The 21,209-nt window shown below is 42.3% G+C and overlaps 1 protein-coding gene across 8 annotated transcripts in view; it reads left to right on the top strand.

The window, feature by feature from the left end:
• The window catches only part of MAP3K5 (mitogen-activated protein kinase kinase kinase 5), a 248,939-nt gene that overhangs the window by 202,352 nt on the left and 25,378 nt on the right, over window positions 1-21,209 (top strand). For 7 of the 8 annotated variants that reach the window (XM_081528863.1, XM_081528860.1, XM_081528861.1 and 4 more), the window contains 6 exons: window positions 3,451-3,608; window positions 5,623-5,800; window positions 6,520-6,540; window positions 11,553-11,730; window positions 11,822-11,990; window positions 18,458-18,643. In XM_081528863.1, the coding sequence (XP_081384989.1) occupies window positions 3,451-3,608; window positions 5,623-5,800; window positions 6,520-6,540; window positions 11,553-11,730; window positions 11,822-11,990; window positions 18,458-18,643 (890 nt within the window). The remainder of the gene's footprint in view (window positions 1-3,450; window positions 3,609-5,622; window positions 5,801-6,519; window positions 6,541-11,552; window positions 11,731-11,821; window positions 11,991-18,457; window positions 18,644-21,209) is intronic. The other variant, XM_081528856.1, reaches the window with a different exon arrangement.

The following is a 21,209-nucleotide window of genomic DNA, read 5'->3' as shown; positions in this document are numbered from 1 at the left end:
GGCTGTGTTAAGTGCTTTACATGTTATTGCATCGAAATTCGTATATCAAGCCCTAATCCTTATGTATCATTATCCCAGTCTACGGTGAGAAAATTAAGGTTCAAAGAGGTTAAATAGTTTGCCTGAGGTCACAAAGCTAGTAAGTCAAAGAGCTTCAATTCAACTAGACTTAACACGCCAAATGGAATGAGTTATCTTTTCCCCAAACCTGTTCCACCCACACTCTTCTCTGTCTCGGTTGGCCACTCCAACCTTAGAGTTATCCACTATGTCTCTCTTTTCTCACACTTCAGCTCAATCAGCCAAGGAAACCTATCAACTCTGTCTTCAAAACGTGTCCAAATCTGGACCAGTTCCTCTCCGCCTCCACGGCTCCCGCCCTCTCCTCTCACACGCATGATCTCAGTAGCCTTTTCTCCTGCTTCCACTACTGTCTCTCCTTAACTCTACAGCCAGAGCAATCCCGTATAGACATAAATCGAGCCCTATCACTCAGAGACTTCGATGGCTTTCTGTTTTCAGAGTCAACAAACACCACAGTCCTTACAATGATGGACAAGGCTCAGACCTTCTCAGAGTCTGTTACCTTTAGACTCACTTCCTACCCTTCCCACCTTACACAGACCTTCCTGCACTTCCTTCATTCCACCAGGCAGGATCCTGCCGCAGGGTATTTGCACACCCTTTTCCTTCTATGGCACTCTTCTCCCGGCTATCTGCATGGCGAAGTCCCTCACGTCCTTCAAGTCTTAACTCACAGGTCATGCCAATGAGGTCTGTGATTGCCCTATTTACATGACAGCCCTCACCAGACACTTCTCATCCCCTTCTGCTTTTTTCTTGTTTTATAACACATCACTTTCTAACATACTCTGTAATTTACTTATGTGTTTTACTATAGTTTGTCATCTGTCTTCCACTGCAAAAATGTAAGCTGCACAAGCCCTGGGATTTCTGTCTGTTTTGGCCACTCCTGCATTCTAAGTGCCTGGTCCACAGAACTGTGCTGTGTTCAGTTGCTCAGTCTTTTCCAACTCTTTGTGACCCCGTGGATTGGTAGCCTGCTAGGCTCCTCTGTCCATGGAATTTTCCAGGCAAGAATACTGGAATGGGTTGCCATTTCTTTCTCCAGGGGCTCTTTCCAACCCAGGGATCAAACCTGCGTCTCCTGCATTGGCAGGTGGATTCTTACCACTGAGCCACCTGGGAAGCCCTTCTGGCAGTATTAATCCACTAAATGCATGAGTGAATATAATGTGACATCAAGGTTTAAGCTTTTAGCTACTATCTTGTAGTGGCTCCCCAGGTGGTTGTAGTGGTAAAGATATTCTAAAATAGGTGATTTTAAAGTAATTTGTTTATTCTAATGAAGATATTTGTGGTGTGGGTTTTAGAGTTAATACTCTCACTTGTTCTCCTTGGGCTAATATTCAGACTGGTTTGATCTTCACTATCCAGCTCTATAAATCTCTTTATATAAAATACTGTGTCATGTGCTTGTGGAGTAAATAGAGCAGATATGAACACACGATTAAACCTACTTTTTTGGTACTTGATCTATGGGGGATAGTTAAACACAATCGTCAAATATCACTCTTTGAAATATTATCTAATGAATCAAAACACTAATTTATTGTTAAGATATTACTTGAATTATCCAGTTTTTAAAATTCACTATATTTTTGGTCAGTTGTCATCTCTGCTGAGACATTAGTACAACTTAAATTCTTCCATTAAATCTACTTTAGATCCACAGATAATGAGAGTGGTAGGCTTCAGCTCATATTTTCTCAATGATCTCTTGATTTTGTTTACATTGTAAAAAATGATCACATTGGGGGAAACTATCAATGAAGAGAAATTGTAACAGTTTTCTACTAAGGGTAATAATTTGAGGAGCATGGTTACCTTATCCTTCACAAGGTGAAATGCTTTCTTTCAAAAATATGACTGATTTAAGCTGAGAACAGACAGGTGAAGTTGTATGTGACCGTGAACATGAGCTACTATCATGTAATGATGAGATCTCAAATATAAACCTGGCAAGATGACAAAACTTGACGAAAATAATATACTTTCACTTTTAAAAAAAAATTACAGCCAGTTTCCAGCCTTTGATTGTGGGTTTTATAGGAACTGTTTAGAGGAAATTTGTGTCGCAGTGTTCACCTATAAATTAGGCACAGAGCATTCATAGAAGGTGTTCCTTGTATTTATCAAAATGTCTCTTATTGGTTATGAATAAGAAAATGCTGAAGTGGCTCTTTTGGCAAATGCTTCAGTATTTGAAATAATTTATTATGGCATCTTGGATCCTGTTTGCTGATTACATCATTTATGAGTATATCAAAAGCTGAGGATATGGCAATTATCTGTTCCTGTTTGTACTCCTGACTAATTGCTGGATTTTGAGAAATCACTCCAACCTAGATATATAAATTTGAGAAGGAAATGGCAACCCACTCCAGTGTTCTTTCCTGGAGAATCCTAGGGACGGCGGAGCCTGGTGGGCTGCCGTCTATGGGGTCGCACAGAGTCGGGCACGACTGGAGCGACTTGGCAGCAGCAGATATATAAATTTGGCCTCTAGTTGTAACCAATAAGACAAATTGCAAGTTAGCATCCACTTGGGAAGTACGAGACCAGAACTAAAACCAGGGGTTCTTGGCCCCCATGTAGTGCTCTTTGCATCATACCACACTTTTCAACTCCTTGATTCCATGAAGCCTTTTTAATTTCCTCTCTTTTTCATTCTACTCTTCTTCACTCCAGTGATTTGTTTATACTGATGGCTCATAGCCTGACTTTAACTCATTAAATCTGTTATTCTGTGGACCACAGGCTCATAGCAGAAGCCATGTATGTTAGATTTACAGAGTAAAATACACCCAAAATTATTTACATTATTTTAACAATGGCTTTCAGAAATCTTCATGTTTTCGTGTTTAAGAAATAAACATGAAAACAGAAGAACTGAGCATTCACTCAGGAATTGAGAAATAACAGACTAAGGAAATGGATGAATGACCCAGATTTTTCCTGCAAAAGATTGGAAGTATACATAAAGGGAATCTCCATGTATTTGAAAAACTGATTGCAGAAAATGTGTATTAATGTATTTTCTGTTATTCTCAAATGACTTTTAGAAGTTTTGAAGAGGTCCCAACGAAATGATGTCTCAATTACACTCTACTGTCTAGGAAATGAGGAAGTATCTATTCATAAACATATAATATTAGTAAGATATGTTTATATCACTAGTGAAATCCATTATGACAGCTGCTATTTCCCCTTTTATTAGCAGCAGAGAAACCTGGAACTTAAAGAAGATGAGATACTAAGACCTGAATCATGCTTTTAAGTTGTCTTATTTATGTAAATAACTTGAAACTGTTGTTAGTGCATCTGTTTTCTCTTTTTAAACTGTAACTGTGTTTGAATTCTATCCAGGTACCCTCCAGTATATGGCACCAGAAATAATAGATAAAGGACCAAGAGGCTATGGGAAGGCAGCAGACATTTGGTCTCTGGGCTGCACGATCATTGAAATGGCTACTGGAAAACCACCCTTTTATGAACTGGGGGAACCACAAGCAGCTATGTTCAAGGTCATATTTCCTATCTTAAATGTCCTAAAAATCAGTGGTTAAAGCTCTTTACGGCTCTTGGAGTTCCATGTGTGTATGTCATATTTTTTTAAGCAAAGGGAAAGGAGCCTGAGCTAGCACAATCTAAGATCTAAAGTTCAAGTTTCACTCCCCTCGATCAGCCTCACGTGGAGGATCTCTCTCCACATTAAGTTTTCTCAGCTACCAGATGAGACTCAGTGTAATGCCCTTTGACCACCTTTTCATGATGCAGTATAAATAACACGCCATTCCACGGAAGATGATTTAAGCCCTTTGGGAAACACAGTCTGAAAAATCTTCCACTGAAAGACACATAAAAACATTTTTTATTCATTTAGATGTAAAGACATATCTTCCTTTTCTCCTCTATCATTATAGTTTGAAGTTTCCATAGATAAAAGGGTATAGTTGTTGTTTTAAGTACATCAACCTTATTCTCAGCTATCTGCTCTTCCAGCCTGTTACTTTGCCCATTAGTAACTCTTTGGGGGCTGGGAAAGGAAGCAGCTCCAGTTCTCAAAACAGGGAGCATGTGAAATGGAAATAGACCTGAGGGAGCCTGGGGGCCACAGCTTTAGCATCTGGGGCCTGGACAGTTACCTGCCTCTGCATCCCTGCAGTCCTCACCTGCCACTCCACTGAGCCAGAGGAATATTAAACTGAACCCCTGCTCCCAGGAAGGGAAGCTCACATCTCTGCTATTCTCTGAGGTGTTGGACTTTTGGTTGTAATTTGTTATTCCTTCCCCTGCCACTGACCATGTTTCTAGCACTTACTCCATTTGTGAATACCCCCTCTTATGAGGGACCCCCGCTTATATGTCACGTCCCTTCTATGTTCGTACCAAACTCGGTTTACCTGAAGCTTGGAGACAAGCTGATGGGCTGCTACTGATACAGAAATGAGTAGTGTAACCACACCTGAAAAAAACAAGGAGAGCTGCTCAGAGATCTGCCTTTCTGGGCATGAATGGATGTCTTTTTCTCCTTGGCCAGTCTTTCAAGTTCTCACCAATCTCTGGAACTTCACTCTGAAATGTTCCTCTGGTACCTATTGGTGCAGGGACTATTAAGCAACATACTTCAGAGGACATAGCATGCTCTGGCACCGATTTGCAATGTTTGAATCCAGACTCCAACACAGTCAAGTTATTTACTGGCTTTGAGTAAATTACTTAACCTTCTTGTACATCAGTTTCCTCATCTATAAAATGGGTATAAAAATAGTACCTATCTAAATGAAGGTTTTTGAGGAGTGGATAATATGTGAAAAGCACTTAAAACAATGTCTGACACATAGTAAAGGCTTTATAATTAGTAAAAATGTATCTTATCTACATAATAAATTAATAAAAGCTATTTAATAAAACATTTCCTTAAGAAATTTTCTCTGTACTAAATACATGAAACATTGCTGAAAGAAATTAGAATGACAGCAATGAGAAAAACGTTCTCATTGTTATAAAAATACTGTTTGTTTAATTTTAAGTGTTTTTAAATATCTCTTTTAACATAGGCAATTTGAGACAGGGAAAAACATTCACAAATCATGGCACAGGAGAAACAACACGGTCTTTAAGCCAAACAAATGAAGGTTCAAAATCTCAGCTCTGCCTTTTCATAAGCATGTAACCTCATCCCTGTGAGCCTCATTTTTCTCATTGCTGTAACTGGGATCATATTTAATCCACTGGGTTGCTAGGAGGATTCGATGAGATCTCATAAATTGAAAAAAACCAAGCACGAAGCTCTGAGGACTGAATTATTATTTCATAGCGCTGTCTACTATCTTAAGCAAATTACTGTGCCTATGTCATTGATAAAGTTACAGAAACACTGACCACTTTCCATAACCTCCAGAAAACAGGTCCTGTCTCACTTTGAGAAAAGCCACACATTTGCAGTATTTGATAAAGGAGCTTGTCTCATTAGGTGACCAAGTTATGGGATGGGATGAGATGGTCATTCAGAAGCCATGTTGTGCTGTGTCTTAGGTGGGGATGTTTAAGGTCCACCCAGAGATCCCAGAGTCCATGTCAGCAGAGGCCAAGGCGTTCATATTGAAGTGTTTCGAACCAGACCCTGACAAGAGAGACTGTGCTAATGACTTGCTTATGGATGAGTTCTTAAAAGTTTCAAGCAAAAAGAAAAAGACACAACCTAAGCTTTCAGGTATGTGGTTCCATCAAAGGGGGTGTAGGTCAGAGTCTCTAAATACTAAACTTTTAAGATGGAAGATTTTTCCAGAGGTGAGCTAATTTGTTTAAAGGTATCACTGAAAACTGGCATCTGGAATCTGTGTTAGCATCAATTTCACAAATGCTAGGGCCTCACATATAATAATCTTCCATCACATGGACAGTAGGGGATTAGTATATCAGCATTTATATATTAGCATTGCTGATACAAAGATTAAAGTACAGAAGGGGTGGAAGGTAGTTTTTTCAAACTGAAACTCCAAATTACCATTGATTGACTACAGGGCTATTAGAGAACTGTTAAACTTCCAAAACATCCGGTTAATATGTTCTTTTAATTTTAGATTGTCCAAAACACCAATTGCCTTTTAGAGAATATCATTCCAAATAATTAACCCCCCCAAAAAAAGAAAAAAAAAAGGATAAGATTTCCAGTTATAATAAAATAGCACTGTAAAAATATAAATTGGCTTTTTGCAATAATTTCCATAACTCATTTCAGAAAGGAAAAAAGTAGGCGATTCACTTGTTGTTAGCGTTTTTGGTGTCTATGTGGGATGAGATGGGCAGAATGAATGTTTGGAAAGGACATCAATCCCATTTCCAGCATTCACTTCACTTTTTGTTGATTTCTCAGTTTAATAACAAACCAAATGCATGCTTATGTTGCTGTGTTTACTTTTCTTTCCACAGCTCTTTCAGCTGGATCGAATGGTGAGTTTATTTTTATGTTGTCCTTTGAGCTGAAGCTTGGTACATCATGAAATCAGCTCTAGATTTCCTATCTAAGAGCCTCATCCTTTGCTCTTTGCTTACATGGGGTAAGGGTAGGGGGCTCCTGGATACAAAGAATATGTGGTCGGAAGCCTTGCTAGGTTCGTTCCTTCAGAAACCCCTCAACTTTCTCCCTCATAAGATAGGCTTCTTTTGTTCCTTCCTAAATGCAGGATGGTGACTCTGTTTTTGAAGTCTTCAATTTGAGAGGAGTCCATGCATTCTTAGGGGCTTCCCAGGTGGTGCTAGTGGTAAAGAACCCCCTGCCAATGCAAGAGACAAAAGAGACGTGGGTTCCATCCCTGGGTCAGGAAGATCCCCTGCAGGAGGGCATGGCAATACACTCCAGTTTTCTTGCCTGGAGAATCCCATGGACAGAGGAGCCTGGGGGCTATAGTCCATAAGGTTGCAAAGAGTTGGATACACCTGAAGCGACTTAGCATGCACACGTGTTTTCTTATCTGAGAGCTAGCTGGCCACCTAACGCATTTCTTGTGGAAAATTCCAATGCCAGACACCTTTCCCTGTCATCTTTGGTGTCCTATTTTCCTCTGATTTTAGCTGGTCAGGACTAGATGTGTTTTTGATTTTCAGTATTAGGCTTTGCAGATCATAACTAGGAAGGTTAATCTGCTCTAGGAAGATCAACTGATGCATTTCAAGGCATAGGAAAGAAATGACCATGATTTGAGATTTTCCTAAGTTGGATGAGTTGTTGATCAAATAGACATGGAGCTCGGTGTTCATTGTTAGCGTCCTGTGTATCCTTCCACTGGCTGGGGGTAGATTTTTGTAGGTTCCTTAGGTGCTTCAAAGCCAGTCAGCCCAGAAAAGAAGCCCAGTGATCGAGGTTTCTTGGCCACAGCCTCTCCAGTTTTCCCTCCTCAATTCTGAGAGTTAAGAAGAACTCTGTGAAGAGAAGCCCCTCCTTTCCTCCCTTCTCTACAGTCACTGCATTTCACAAGGAGGACCCCGGGGCACTCAGCAGCCTCCCTGCCAGCCGGGTTTTGATGTCATAAATTGGGCCCTGACTTTGGACTCCAGCAGAAGTCAATTCACTTTGCACTTAGGCAGAAGCTGATTCTGATCTCAACTGAGCCACTTTCTAAAAAACATGACAACGCAGCAATTTACTTGTTTCATCAGGCATTCTGTGCTGGGAACAATACCTACTGCACAGATATGCTTCTGAGAACAAAATAAAAAATATATACCCAAAGAAGCTGGAGCCATGCCCAGAAGTTCAATCCATGATTGCTACATGGGTAGGTTTTTGTTGCAGGAAGCAGTGTCTCATCACGCACACATTTAAATTATGTTAACTCAACTATACATACTTGGCAAGAGGCAACTAGCAAGAGGGAATTTAAGCTGACAGTTCTGCCCACAAGCCCTCTCAGTGAGCATGTGCCTTAGAGCGAGCCTGAGAAGGAAGGTGTCCATCTGCTGACCCCTTGGTCACCTTTCCCACACGCCCTCCCCACTCTACACACAGGGTGACTCAAGAGCATTTGGGACTCAGCTCTGGCTTTAGAGTCTTTTACTTAAGGTATTTTATAATCTTAAGATTTTGTAGAGTCAGCATTAAGAGAATGGGCATTGGAGTCAGAGCTGGGTTCATGCCTTAACTGGGTGACCCTGGAAATGACTTACCCTTAGTCACCTCATCTGTCCAGTGAGTTCAGTTAGACAAACTGCCCATGGGGCTTTGTGACAATTAAAATACAGTCACACATGTGAGATGCTTAGCAACTGCCTTAGGGTGGTTATTATGACTGTTACTGTGGGGCTCTTCTTGCTCTGGCCTGCCCATGCTCAATGGTTTGTTTAGTATTGTAGACCACAGTCCAAAAGTCCCCTATTCTTTCCCTAAAAACTCTCTATCTTCCTCACTCAGAACATCTCTCAGGCCTCCTCAGTTCTCTGGATTTTTTTTATTTCGCAGTGGCTTATCCGTTTCTGTTCTGCCTCCTTGGCCTGCGACATTGATCTGCTTGATAGAGATGTTTCTAACAAAAATTACTTATTTTCAAAACAATATTTGATGAAAACTAGGCACCTCCTATTTTGTCAGTTCAGACTCATTCAAAATAAAATAAAAGCTTATGTTTCTTATAAAATTATAACATTTGAGAACTGGTAAAGACCTAAGAGGTCATCTGCTCTATTGGCTTCCAAAATATGCATTTGGCAAAGAACTGCTTTTTAAAAAATTATGAAACCTTAAGCAGAGCTGAAAGATCTGATAGAGTGCCTGAAGAACTATGGAAGGAGGTTCATGATATTGTACAGGAGGCAGTGATCAAGACCATCCCCAAGAAAAAGAAATGCAAAAAGGCAGAATGGTTGTCTGAGGCCTTACCAATAGCTGAGAAAAAAAGAGAAGCTAAATGCAAAGGAGAAAAGGAAAGATATACCCATTTGAATGCAGAGTTCCAACGAATAGCAAGGAAAGATAAGAAAGCCTTCCTCAGTGATTAATGCAAAGAAATAAAGGGAAACAACAGAATGGGAAAGACTGGAGATCTCAAGAAAATTAGAGATACCAAGGGAACAGTTCATGCAAAAATGAGCACAATAAAGGACAGAAATGGGGAAGGTATTAAGAAGAGTTGGCAAGAATACACAGAAGAACTATACAAAAAAGATCTTCATGACCCAGATAACCATGATGGTGTGATCACTCACCTAGAGCCAGACATCCTGGAACGCGAAGTCAAGTGGGCCTTAGGAAGCATCACCACGAACAAAGCTAGTGGAGGTGACGGAATTCCAGTTGAGCTATTTTAAATCCTAAAAGATAATGCTGTGGAAGTGCTGCACTCAATATGCCAGCAAATCTGGAAAACTCAGCAGTGGCCACAGGACTGGAAAAGGTCAGTTTTCATTCCAATTCCAAAGAAAGGCAATGCCAATGAATGTTCAAACTACTGCACAATTGCACTCATCTCACATGCTAGCAAAGTAATACTCAAAATTCTCCAAGCCAGGCTTCAACAGTACATGAACAGTGAACTTCCAGATGTTCAAGCTGGATTTAGAAAAGGCAAAGGAACCAGAGATCAATTTGCCAGCATCCATTGGATCATCAAAAAAGGAAAAGAGTTCCAGAAAAACATCTATTTCTGCTTTATTGACTATGCCAAAGCCTTTGACTGTGTGGATCGCAACAAACTGGAAAATTCTTCAAGAGATGGGAATACCAGACATCCTGACCTGCCTCCTGAAAAACCTGTATGAAGATCAAGAAGCAACAGTTAGAACCAGACACGGAACAACAGACTGGTTCCAAACCAGGAAAGGAGTACGTCAAGGCTGTATGTTGTCACCCTGCTTATTTAACTTATATGTGGAGTACACCATATGAAATGCTGGGCTGGATGAAGCACAAGCTGGAATCAAGATTGCTGGGGGAAATATCAATAACCTCAGATATGCGGATGACACCACCCTTATGACAGAAAGCAAAGAAGAACTAAAGAGCCTCTTGATGAAAGTAAAAGAGGAGAGTGAAAAAGTTGGCTTAAAACTCATAATTCAGAAAACTAAGATCATGGCATCCTGTCCCATCACTTCATGGCAAATAGATGGGGAAACAATGGAAACAGTGAACGACTTTATTTTGGGGGGCTCTAAAATCACTGCAGATAGTGACTTCAGCCATGAAATTTAAAGATGCTTGCTCCTTGGAAGAAAAGCTATGACCGACCTAGACAGCTTATTAAAAAGCGGAGACATTACTTTGCCAACAAAGGTCTGTCTAGTCAAAGCTATGGTTTTTCCAGTAGTCATGTATGGATATGAGAGTTGGACTATAAAGAAAGCTGAGTGCTGAAGAATTGATGCTTTTGAACAGTGGTGTTGAAGAAGACTCTTGAGAGTCCCTTGGACTGCAAGGAGATCCAACCAGTCAATCCTAAAGGAAATCAGTTGTGAATTTTCATTGGAAGGACTGATGCTGAAGCTGAAACTCCAATACTTTGGCCACCTGCCGTGAAGAACTGACTCACTGGAAAACACCCTGATTCTGGGAAAGATTGAAGATGGGAGGAGAAGGGGACAACAGAGGATGAGATGGTTGGATGGTATCACTGACTCGATGGACATGAGTTTAAGCAAGCTCTGGGAGCTGGTGATGGACAGGGAGGCCCGGCGTGCTGCAGTCCATGGATCACAAAGAGTCAGACACGACTTAGTGACTGAACTGAAGTCAAGCAGAGCTCTGATATATGACTGAAGGAACATATTTGTTTTAGGTAAAACAGGTTTGGAACCTGTGTTCTAGGATCACGGAAATCTCCCCACTCACCCCATCCAAGGCAGCCCTGAGAAATAGGTGGACCTGAAACTTATAAGGAACATAGTTTATCAGTTATGAATCCGGTCCTTTATTTTATACATGTGAAAAACTAAGACTCACAAATGACTTTCCTAAACTCTAATGGGTATGTGTGTGTGTTCAGTCGTGTCCAACTCTTTGGACTGTTGCCAGCCAGGCTCCTCTGTCCATGGGATTCTCCAGGCGAGAATACTGGAGTGGGTTGCCATGCCCTCCTCCAGGGGATCTTCCCCACCCAGGGATCGAACCCGCATCTCTTGCATCTCCTGCATTGGCAAGCAGATCATTTACCACTGCACCACCCGGGAAGCTCCTAAACTCTAATAGGTGGACAATAAAAACAAGGGGCTGAGAACCCAGAATTGCTGGGCCTGGTTGCTTCCTCTAGTTTCACGTCCCTGAGATAGTTCTTTCAGGGCCTAGGAGGCCCTTTCCTCGCCGACCCCCTGCATGGATTATGCTGAGGATCCGTGGTCCCAAGACCAGCCCCTTACGTTGCATAGTTTGGCTGCTCACTGGAACGAGATGCTTGACGAGTAACCTTGCTGTCTTGTCAGTGTGTGCACGTTTCTAGGAGCCTTACTCATCTCGTTTCTCCTCTTGTGACACGCAGAGTACCTCAGGAGTATCTCCTTGCCAGTGCCAGTCCTCGTGGAGGACACGAGCAGCAGCAGCGAGTATGGCTCAGTTTCCCCCGACACAGAGTTAAAGGTGGACCCCTTCTCTTTCAAAACAAGAGCCAAGTCCTGTGGAGAAAAGGATGTCAAAGGCATACGGACGCTGTTTCTGGGGTAAAGACCTGACTTAGTTTGGGTGAGGGGCCGTGTGTTGGGTGTCATTTGATAATGGAGATGGTAATATGTGCTGCCTAAATTATTGCAGCATCCCTGATGAAAATTTTGAAGACCACAGTGCTCCACCTTCTCCAGAAGAAAAAGATTCCGGATTCTTTATGCTGAGGAAGGACAGCGAGAGACGGGCCACGCTTCACAGGATTCTGACGGAAGACCAAGACAAAGTTGTGAGAAACTTATTGGAATCCTTGGCTCAGGTAAAAGCCCTTATGGCGACTTCATTTCCCCAGAGTTGACTGTTTTTTTTTTGACTCTGCCGAGTCTGTTGTGGCGCTGGGGCTTTTTTCTCTAGTTGTGGCACATGGGCTTAGTTGCCCCTCAGCATGTGGAATTTAAGTTACCCAACCAGGGATCGAACCCACATCCCCTGCACTGGAAGGTGGAGTCCTAGCCACTGGACCACCAGAGACGTCCACTTGGAACTGCCTCAGATGATGTGAAGACATGAAGAAGTTTCTGCCTCCTGATGATAAACCAAACCTACCGTGGGGGTAGGCAGAATCCCTAACACAGAAACTGTGTTTTAGAACATAAGCTGTTTTTACGTCAGGCTTCCCTGGTGGCTCAGATGGTAAAGAATCCACCTGCAATGTTGGTGACCTGGTTCAGTCCCTGGGTTGGGAGAATCCCTGGGAGACGGGAATGGTACCCATTCCAGTATTCTTGTCTGGAGAATTACTTGGACAGAGGAGCCTGGCGGGCTGCAGTCTGTGGAACTGCAAAGAGTCAGACACAATTGAGCGACCGACATTTTCACTTTTCACTTATTTTTAAGTCAGAAGCAAAATGTTGATGAAGTTCTGGCGGGTCCCTGCAAATCTTTTCACCCTTCATTCATTTATTCATTTAGACAGTAAACATCCACTGAGACATGTGAATTGCTACCTGCCATTAGCATGCGGCCACCTGCCATTGGCTCCTCTGAGCATTTGGGAAACCTCACTCACTCAACAGAGACCCCTGTGCTTGGAGGGCTCCAGTCAAGTATAGGGAGATAGGCAATAATAAATAAATTATCTAGGGTGGTAAGAGGCCATACATGCTACAAAAAAAACAAAGCTGGGCAAACTCTTGTTCCCTGGTGTATTTGTTTGCTGAGCTGCCATAACAAAATACCTTAGACTCAGTAGCTTGAACAACAGGAAATTTGTCTCTCTCACGGTTCTGGACGCTGAAAGTCTAAAACTGAGGTGTTGGCAGGTTTGGTTTCTCCTGAGGCCTCTCTTCTAGGCTTGCAGGTGGCCACTTTCTTTCTGTGTCCTCACCTGCCCTTTTTTCTCTGTGTGCCCCTACTGTCTCTTCTTCCTCTTACAAGCACACTAATCCTGTTGAATTAGGGCCCCACCCTTATGATCTCAACCTTAATTATCTCCTAAATACCCTGTCTCCAAATACAGTCACCTTGAGGGGTTAAGACTTCAACACATGAATTGGGGGATGGGAGAAATGACACAGTTTCATACCTAATACCTGGAAAAATGTATTCCCTGGGATTCTGCTTATAGAAATGAGGAAGAATCCCCTCTCAACTCTGTCCTAGTGGAAACAGGGTTTCCACCACCTCTACACTGCAGGTGATGGCTGCTTGCCTGGAGCAGAGGCTCAGGCCTCCTCTGAGTATAAAACTCCCCAAACATACATGACACTTGCATCCTCTTTTAGTTCTATGGGTGTCAGGGACTTATGCACCTACTTCAGCACCTGTGGCAACCCCCTGTGGCCACCACCTGTCTTCCATGATCACCATGATGACATGTAATTTCTCTCCTCCCTTCTGTCCTTGGGGAATAGCCGCAAAAAGGGTGAACCTAGGGGGATCGGATCAAGTTTCCATCTCAGTCCAGTACTTTACATGGTCTCAGCTTTTATTGGAATGTAAATGAAGCCAGGCTTTCTCTTTCTCAGCTCTTGCTATATAACCCCTGCTTGTCTTTATCTTGAGTAGTGCCCAAAGTTTCTCTGCTGATTCCATCACCTTAGGAATTCTCTAATATTCACATCTTTAAATGCCATAGGAGGAGCTGAAACACCATGTGTGTGTCATCAGGGTCTCTGGGTACAGGGAGAACTGACATCTGCGTGTTCTGGGAAAACTTCTGACTTGAGTCATAAAGGGAGCTGCGTGGAGTGAGCAGGGACTCTGAGGCCCTGAAAGGAGGTGCTCTGGGTGAGGGACAGCCAAGTTCTGAATTGGAAGTGGAATGGGTGCTGAGGATACCACAGAGGAATCTGGAGACGTGGCTGAGATGGGAGGAGTCTGGAACCTGTAGCTGTCACTCGTGCCTTTCCATGTGCTCACTGTGGTCATTCAAGGACTGAGAATCAGATGGTGTAAGATAAAGAAGCAGAATCAAGTTTAGATAGAAGGAGCAACTGTGCAGTAATCGGAGGTCATTCAACAAATATTTACTGAGCATCTACTAGATGCCAGGGATCCCCCCATCTATGTGCTGAGTATGCTAGGACACTATAGTGAACCAAATGGGGAAAAATAGATGCATCCCATTGAAGCTGACATTCTTGTGGAGCAAGAAAAGCAATAAAAATGTAGTAAGTGCATAGTTGAATATATAGTACTTGAATATATAGTTAAATGTTATTATATACTATGTATGTTACATATATGTTACTATATATGTTAAATATATAATATGTGTGTGTGTGTGTGTGCTTAGTCACTCAGTCATGTCCGATTCTTTGCAACCCCATGGACTGTAGCCCGCCAGGCTCCTCTGTCCATGGGGATTCTCCAGGCAAGAATACTGGAGTGGGTTGCCATGCCCTCCTCCAGGGGAACGTCCCAACCCAGGGGTCGAACCCAGGGATCGAACCCAGGTCTCCCACGTTGCAGGCAGATTCTTTACCATCTGAGACACCAGGGACACCCAAATATAGTAATAATAACAAATACTTTCTATGGGCCAGATATCGTTCTTAGTAGTTCCTGTGTCTCTACTCACTCAATTCCTCGTGACCACAGTCCTGCAATAGTAGTTCTGTTAGTCTCCTCATTTTGCACAGAGGAGGCACAGAGGCGTTGAATAAGTCGCAGAAGCCACACAGCCCTAAGCGATGGAGTTGGGATTTGGACCCAGGCAGTCTGGCTTCGGGGTCTGTGCTCTTTAGAACCACATTGCCCTCCATTCTGCTATGCTGCTCTCCCTCCCGCTACACCCGAGGGTGACAAGTCCTGGGGGAAACACATGCAGCAGAGGAGGGGACGGGGTTTGGGTTTGGGAAAAGGAATCACCAGTAGCCTCTGTGGCATGAAGGCTTCTGTTTTAGGTCAGTACACAGAACCCAGTGATTGCTTAAATCTCATAATCATCCCCCGTGGGTGTGCTTTCCTAATACAGAAAAATGTCTACTTGTTTGGGGGTTTTCTTTGTCTGCCTTGATTTGTGTCATGGTCTCAGTCCTCAGCAGAGAGCCTAGCAGGAGACTGTGCTTCCATGACTGTGCTGAAATTCCTAAATTTTGGAGTTGGTTAATCCTGTTCAAGTGTTTGTGACTTCCTAGTGTTTTAAGAATGCTTGAATGTTCTCTAAAAAAGGGGAAAGGAAAGAAAAGCTTAAAAGCGACTGTCAGAGGGCTTGCCTCAGTGCACCAGTATGAAGTGACCAATATGATTCTGACCAGAAACTGCTGGTCACAATTGCTTAGTAAATCCAGAATTGTTAAGTGAGAGATAGGGTCCTTCTGACGGTGACTGCTGCAGACGCTGTGAATCCTTTCCTGGAGCATCCCATGGTGATCTTGCAATAGAGCAGGTCCCCACCCAGCTTTACTACTGGTTCAGACAGCTAATTGAGGCAGTAAAAGGTAATGATTAGGAGCTTGGGTGCAGCCTCAACTTGACTCTGAGGCCTGATTCTACCACTTAAAGGCTATGTGATTTGAGCAAGTTAGTTAACCTCTCTGAGGCTGAATTTCCTAATCCATAAAACTGAGGAAACAATGGGGTTAGTCACCGTAGCAAAGGGTTGCTACGGGGAGTAACTAAGATCATGAATCACTGAGACAATAATAGGGAGTATTCCATAAATGTTAACTATTATTGTTGATATCATCATTATCAAGCAGTTATCTAGTATCTGATTTTTTTCTATGACTAGATGGAAATGTATTTTCATTGTATTTCTAGATATATCTTTACATTTAAGCCTGCCCCTTTATGACAAGACTGAAGTGTAGATCCTCAAAGTGGCCCATGAAAGCACTTTCAATCTGTAACATCCTTCTGAAATCCACTCATCACTTGGAAGGCATTTAAGGACAAAGAAGGCAGAGCCCCTTTGCCAGAGAAATCTAGGATTGTCCTCTTGAGTGTTCAGGAAAGGTGCACTGTCAGATGCTACCTTCTGATACTGAATCAGTCTCACCTGATAACCTAAGATGCTTGTTCATAAAGGCATGTTGATGAGTACACGTGGGGAGGCAGGTTTGAGAACAGAAACAACCATTATTATAACCATTATGTAGGTGATGAAATTCCCCAGATGAAAAACATTTCCCAGGGTAGATAGTGTTCCTTTGTAGGACAGGGACAGTGACATGAAAAAACCAGAAGAAGCATGTTTTACTGTTGTGGAAACAAAGCAAATGTACAAAAAATGTTTGCTGTTTAAACTGCTGGCAAACATGTAACTGATTTTTCACTAAGATAAGCTTCCAATTTCTAAATAGCACACATTTTTCTTCTTGAACATATTTTCATGTTTTTATGATATTGCCTGTGAATCTTTACTTTGAGTGTAATTTAGTTTGTGGCAAGAAAAGAAACAAAGTTTATAATTGTTCCCTGTCTGGTTTTCAAATATTCCCTTAATGATAGCTTTCAAGCTTTTCAATATAATCTTTCCTCATCAAAGCATAAACATGAGAGGGAGCTCCCAAATGAAAATATACTGAGAGAACAAACTTGATGGGGCATTTCTCTTTTATTTTAATAGACTCCTAGAAATTGTCTTTTTCAAAGCCCAGATGAGGAATTTAATTTTAATGATGCAGTAACAAAATACACAATACGAGACAGAAATGAGGATAATAAAAATCCCTTTCTTAAAGTTAAATGAGGATCAAGAGCATTCTTCTATGTTTCCTTTAAGTAATAACGTTTCTTGCTCAAAATAGAAGTTCAACTTGAGGGAGGGAACTTGTTTAAATATTCAATTTTTAATGTGAAGTCATCCATTTGGTCCATTCTTATTACTGATTGCCTTATTGGTGTGTGAGGAATGGTTTCCAGGATAAAGTCTGAAGCAAGCTCCTTTTAATAGCAAAATGTTTTGTATGTTTTTATTGTTAATTAATTTTTATTGGAATATAGTTGCTTTATAATATTATGTTAGCTTCTACTGCACAGCACAATTAATCAGCTGTACATGTACATACATGTGCATGCTCAGTCATGTCTGATTCTTTGTGACCCCATGGACTGTAGCCCACCAGGCTCCTCTGTCCATTGGATTCTCCAGGCAAGAATACTGGCTGCTGCTGCTAAGTCGCTTCAGTCGTGTCCGACTCTGTGTGACCCCATAGAGGGCAGCCGACCAGGCTCCCCCGTCCCTGGGATTCTCCAGGCAAGAACACTGGGGTGGGTTGTCATTTCCTACTCAAGGGGATCTTCCCAACCCAGGGATCAAACCCAAGTCTCTTGTATCTCCTACACTGGCAGGTGGACTCTTTACTACTGTGCCACCTGGAAAGCCCACATATACATATATTCCCTTCGTTTTGAGTTTCCCTCCCATTTAGGACACCATGAGAGAAGTAGATCAGAAAAAGAAAAACAAATATCATATATTAATGAATATATCTAGAAAAATGGTATAGATGACCTTATCTGCAAAGCAGAAATAGAGACAAAGACTTAGAGAACAAATGTATGGATACTGAGGGGGTAGGCAGGGTGGTATGAATTGGGAGATTGGGATTGATACATATACACTATTGATACTATGTATAAAATAGACAACTGATGCTAGCTGCTTTTGATTACAAAGAATTGATGTGTTTTAAGGGCACTTGAAGGACTAGGAACATGTAGGCAGACATATGGATTCTCAGGTTAAGTTCAACCACAGCGTCTCACGGAGCCTCACAGAGACAGAAACAAGTGTAATTCCAAGGCCTTCAATTCCCACAGTCTGTGCTTCTCCGGCTTGGTTGCTGTTTGCACCCATTTCCATCTACTTCTCTCTCTACCAGTCGTCATTCTCAACTCTATTCCTTGTGCTTCCTTATAACTCTATGTACTCGCACCCTGTTTTATGACTTCTCTCTCTGGGCAGACTTTGAGCCTGAGATCCTATGGCTCTTTGCCTGAATCTCTCTTTAGCTCCCAATTAAAACTTCTGAAAGTGGACTCTCACAGCCTCTGCCTGTCCCTGTTTGTCCATCTGACTACATCACGGCTGTTGGACAGTGTATGTGGTGGGTTTCTTTCCTTCCCAAGGTCTTCCCTTTCCTTTCTTTTTTTTTTTGCAGGGGGAGAAGCCATAGTTCATATATGGCTGTTCCCCCTTAGCAGGGGGCTATTGATACTATGTATAAAAAAGTCCAGTTCTTCTCAACAGGGGCTGTGAGGGCGGCAGGCCCATGGCTGATACATCCAGTACAGAAATAGCTGGCTGACTGACAGACTGTTGGTTACTATTCACAGGGGGCTGAAGAACCTAAACTGAAATGGGAACACATCACAACTCTCGTTGCAAGCCTCAGAGAATTTGTGAGGTCCACGGACAGGAAGATCATAGCCACTACCCTGTCCAAGCTGAAGCTGGAGCTGGACTTCGACAGCCATGGTATCAGTCAGGTCCAGGTGGTGCTCTTTGGTTTTCAAGATGCTGTAAGTATGATACTTCGCCCATGTTTTCGCCGACACTCCAGCTAAACTTAGTCAGAAAAATAGGCTAAAAACATAAACTCTGTTGCTTGTTCTTTAATCATTGTAATGAATTCTCTTCTCTGTAGAATACGAGTAAGTATGAGATGGTTGCCTGTCTGTGTGCCTCGAAGCACTAGCTATGTTTGTTATATAATCTGGTATCTCCCCCAGGTTAGATACACATAAAATGGAACACCGTGGAAAATAACAACACTCACAGACATCTCCCATGGCTGCACTTTGTTCTTATAAAATCATGTAGTTGGTCACTATTTATTTTGATCATTTTAGCAACAGAGGCCTCTTCATTCCTGCACTTTCTATTATATATGAAAAATGCCATCTAGTGGTCACTCGGAAAAATGTAACCGTACAGATCGGAATGATCAGAATGATCAAATTTTTTCCCCCTTGCTCTGTTTTCCAAACAGAGCATTTTAAACATACTTGTTTAATAAATATTGACTACTTCCTAGCCAGCAATATACTTTAGAGCACAGGGCATCACAGGATAAAAATTAATCCACAGGCTCTGGTGAGAGATCACTGACAGTTCCTCACTCTCATAGCGAGTTGCTATGCAACACAAACTTGAAGCCAGTTTTCCAGAAGCCTGATTCAAACCATATGTGATATCCTTGAATGAGACTTGCCTGTGGAACTTGTACCAAAAAAAGCCTGAAGTCCCTTCCAGAAGCCCTTACAACTGACTGCGGGAGACAGAAATAAGAGAGTTCCCAAGGTGCCGGCCATGTGAATAGGGAAGCACTCTGCATCATTTTAGGTGAATTCCCCAAATTGACTCAGTCCTAATGAGTTTATTGCTCCTACCTAGAAGATGTCTTGACAGTTGCATCTGGTGCATCAAAAGATCCCTGATTTAAAACTCAGTTGTAATCCTTCAGTGACCTTGTGCGCCCTGGAACTCTGTGTAAGCCGCTCAGTCTTGTGCTGTATCGTGGGCAGGGCAACATTCCTGACTCAATTGACGTCATGGGAAATGAGAGCAACTGGCCAGGCCTGTCACTAATATAATGCTAAAGGCACACTTACTCTGTAACTAGGGAACCCCAGCCAGCTGCAAATAGAATCAAATAACTCAGTGAGTTTGCAACTTGCTCACACATTTGGCTTCCAGTCTAGAGGTTGGAAAGCAAATAGGCAAGTAGAATTCAGATTGAGGGTGGGTTAGTTGTAATCCTGGGCCACAGACCAAGTCTCACACACACACACACACACATACACACACACACACACACACCTGCTCTTGCTCTGACTAGAGATGTCCAGGAGGGACTTGTACTGTCCAGGTTGGGAATGAACCCAAAGAATGGCCTGGATGTAATATACTGTTTAATGAGGGGCTGTGAGGAGCTAGTCATGGTGATAGAGGACCCCTCTTCCATTTTCTGTTTGGGACCCTTGAGAGAAAGAGTATTAGTTACTAAATGTTGTTACCCACATTAGTCAAATAATCAGGCGAGTCCTTTAAGAAAATGCCAGGACAAAATCATTCTGAAGGGGTTTCCTAGAACAAGTGGGAACCTAGCAATGGTCCACTTCCTTGGGAACAACCACTCTTGAGGAATTCCTCAGACAGACTGCCATCGACACTGGTAGATTTTGATGAAGATGGATCAAGGGTAGGAATGAGCCACTGGAACTCTAGCTTCTAGTGTGAGATTGCAGCTAGGTCACCTTCTCCCCAACTTCCTCTAAGATCTCTAGTCAGAGTCCTGTTGGGAAAAATAGCGTCTTTTCTTAAAGCCCCATGTCAACCAGAAATGAGTGGAGTTAAACCAAATTTTGAATAAACCTCTCTTAGCCTTATGATAAAACTCATTTATAAAAAGGTAATGGCTTACCCATACAATGGAATATTATCAACCTGAAAAAGGAACGAAGTTCTGACACATTACACTAAGTGAAATAAGCCAGATGCAAAAAGACTGTACGATTTCGATTGTGTGAGACACTTAGAGTAGTCAGATTCGTAAACAGGAGATAGAATGGTGGTTGTCAGGGACTGGAAGGAGAGGGCAGGGGGGAATCATTGTTTAATGGGTGTAGCGTTTCAGTTTTGCAGGATGAAAAGAGTTCTGGAGATGAGCGATAGTGGTAGTAGTATTGACTTAAAAATGAGCCACAACCTGAAAGTAGAGAGTGATTTCATTTGGTGGGAATGTTAAGGACTCTGAGCCCAGGAGACAGCACCTCAGTAGCTCTGTGAAATCTTCTCAGAGGAGGTAGGAGAGGGAGTCAGCCTATATACAAGTTTGCAACAAAGGGGGCAGGCAACCTGAACATCAAAGATTATTGTTCAGTAGTAAGGAAAACCAGATATCAAGCTAAGAAATTTAGTGTTTTCTATGTATAGAAAGATGCAAGCCTTTGGGCTCTCTGAATTCATTCCTTTCATAGGCACCTCAGCTATCAGGGGCCAAATCTGTTTCTAGATGCTTTACATCCTTAATTCCTTCTTTTTTACTGTAAGGGGTGGTAGATGTGGCAGATGGCTGCTTCTGGC

The sequence above is a fragment of the Giraffa tippelskirchi genome, chromosome 9 (genome assembly GCF_054371585.1).
Source record: "Giraffa tippelskirchi isolate mGirTip1 chromosome 9, T2T-mGirTip1v1.2.pri, whole genome shotgun sequence".
Taxonomy (NCBI): Eukaryota; Metazoa; Chordata; class Mammalia; order Artiodactyla; family Giraffidae; genus Giraffa; species Giraffa tippelskirchi.
This window is presented reverse-complemented; position numbering and strand designations above follow the sequence as displayed.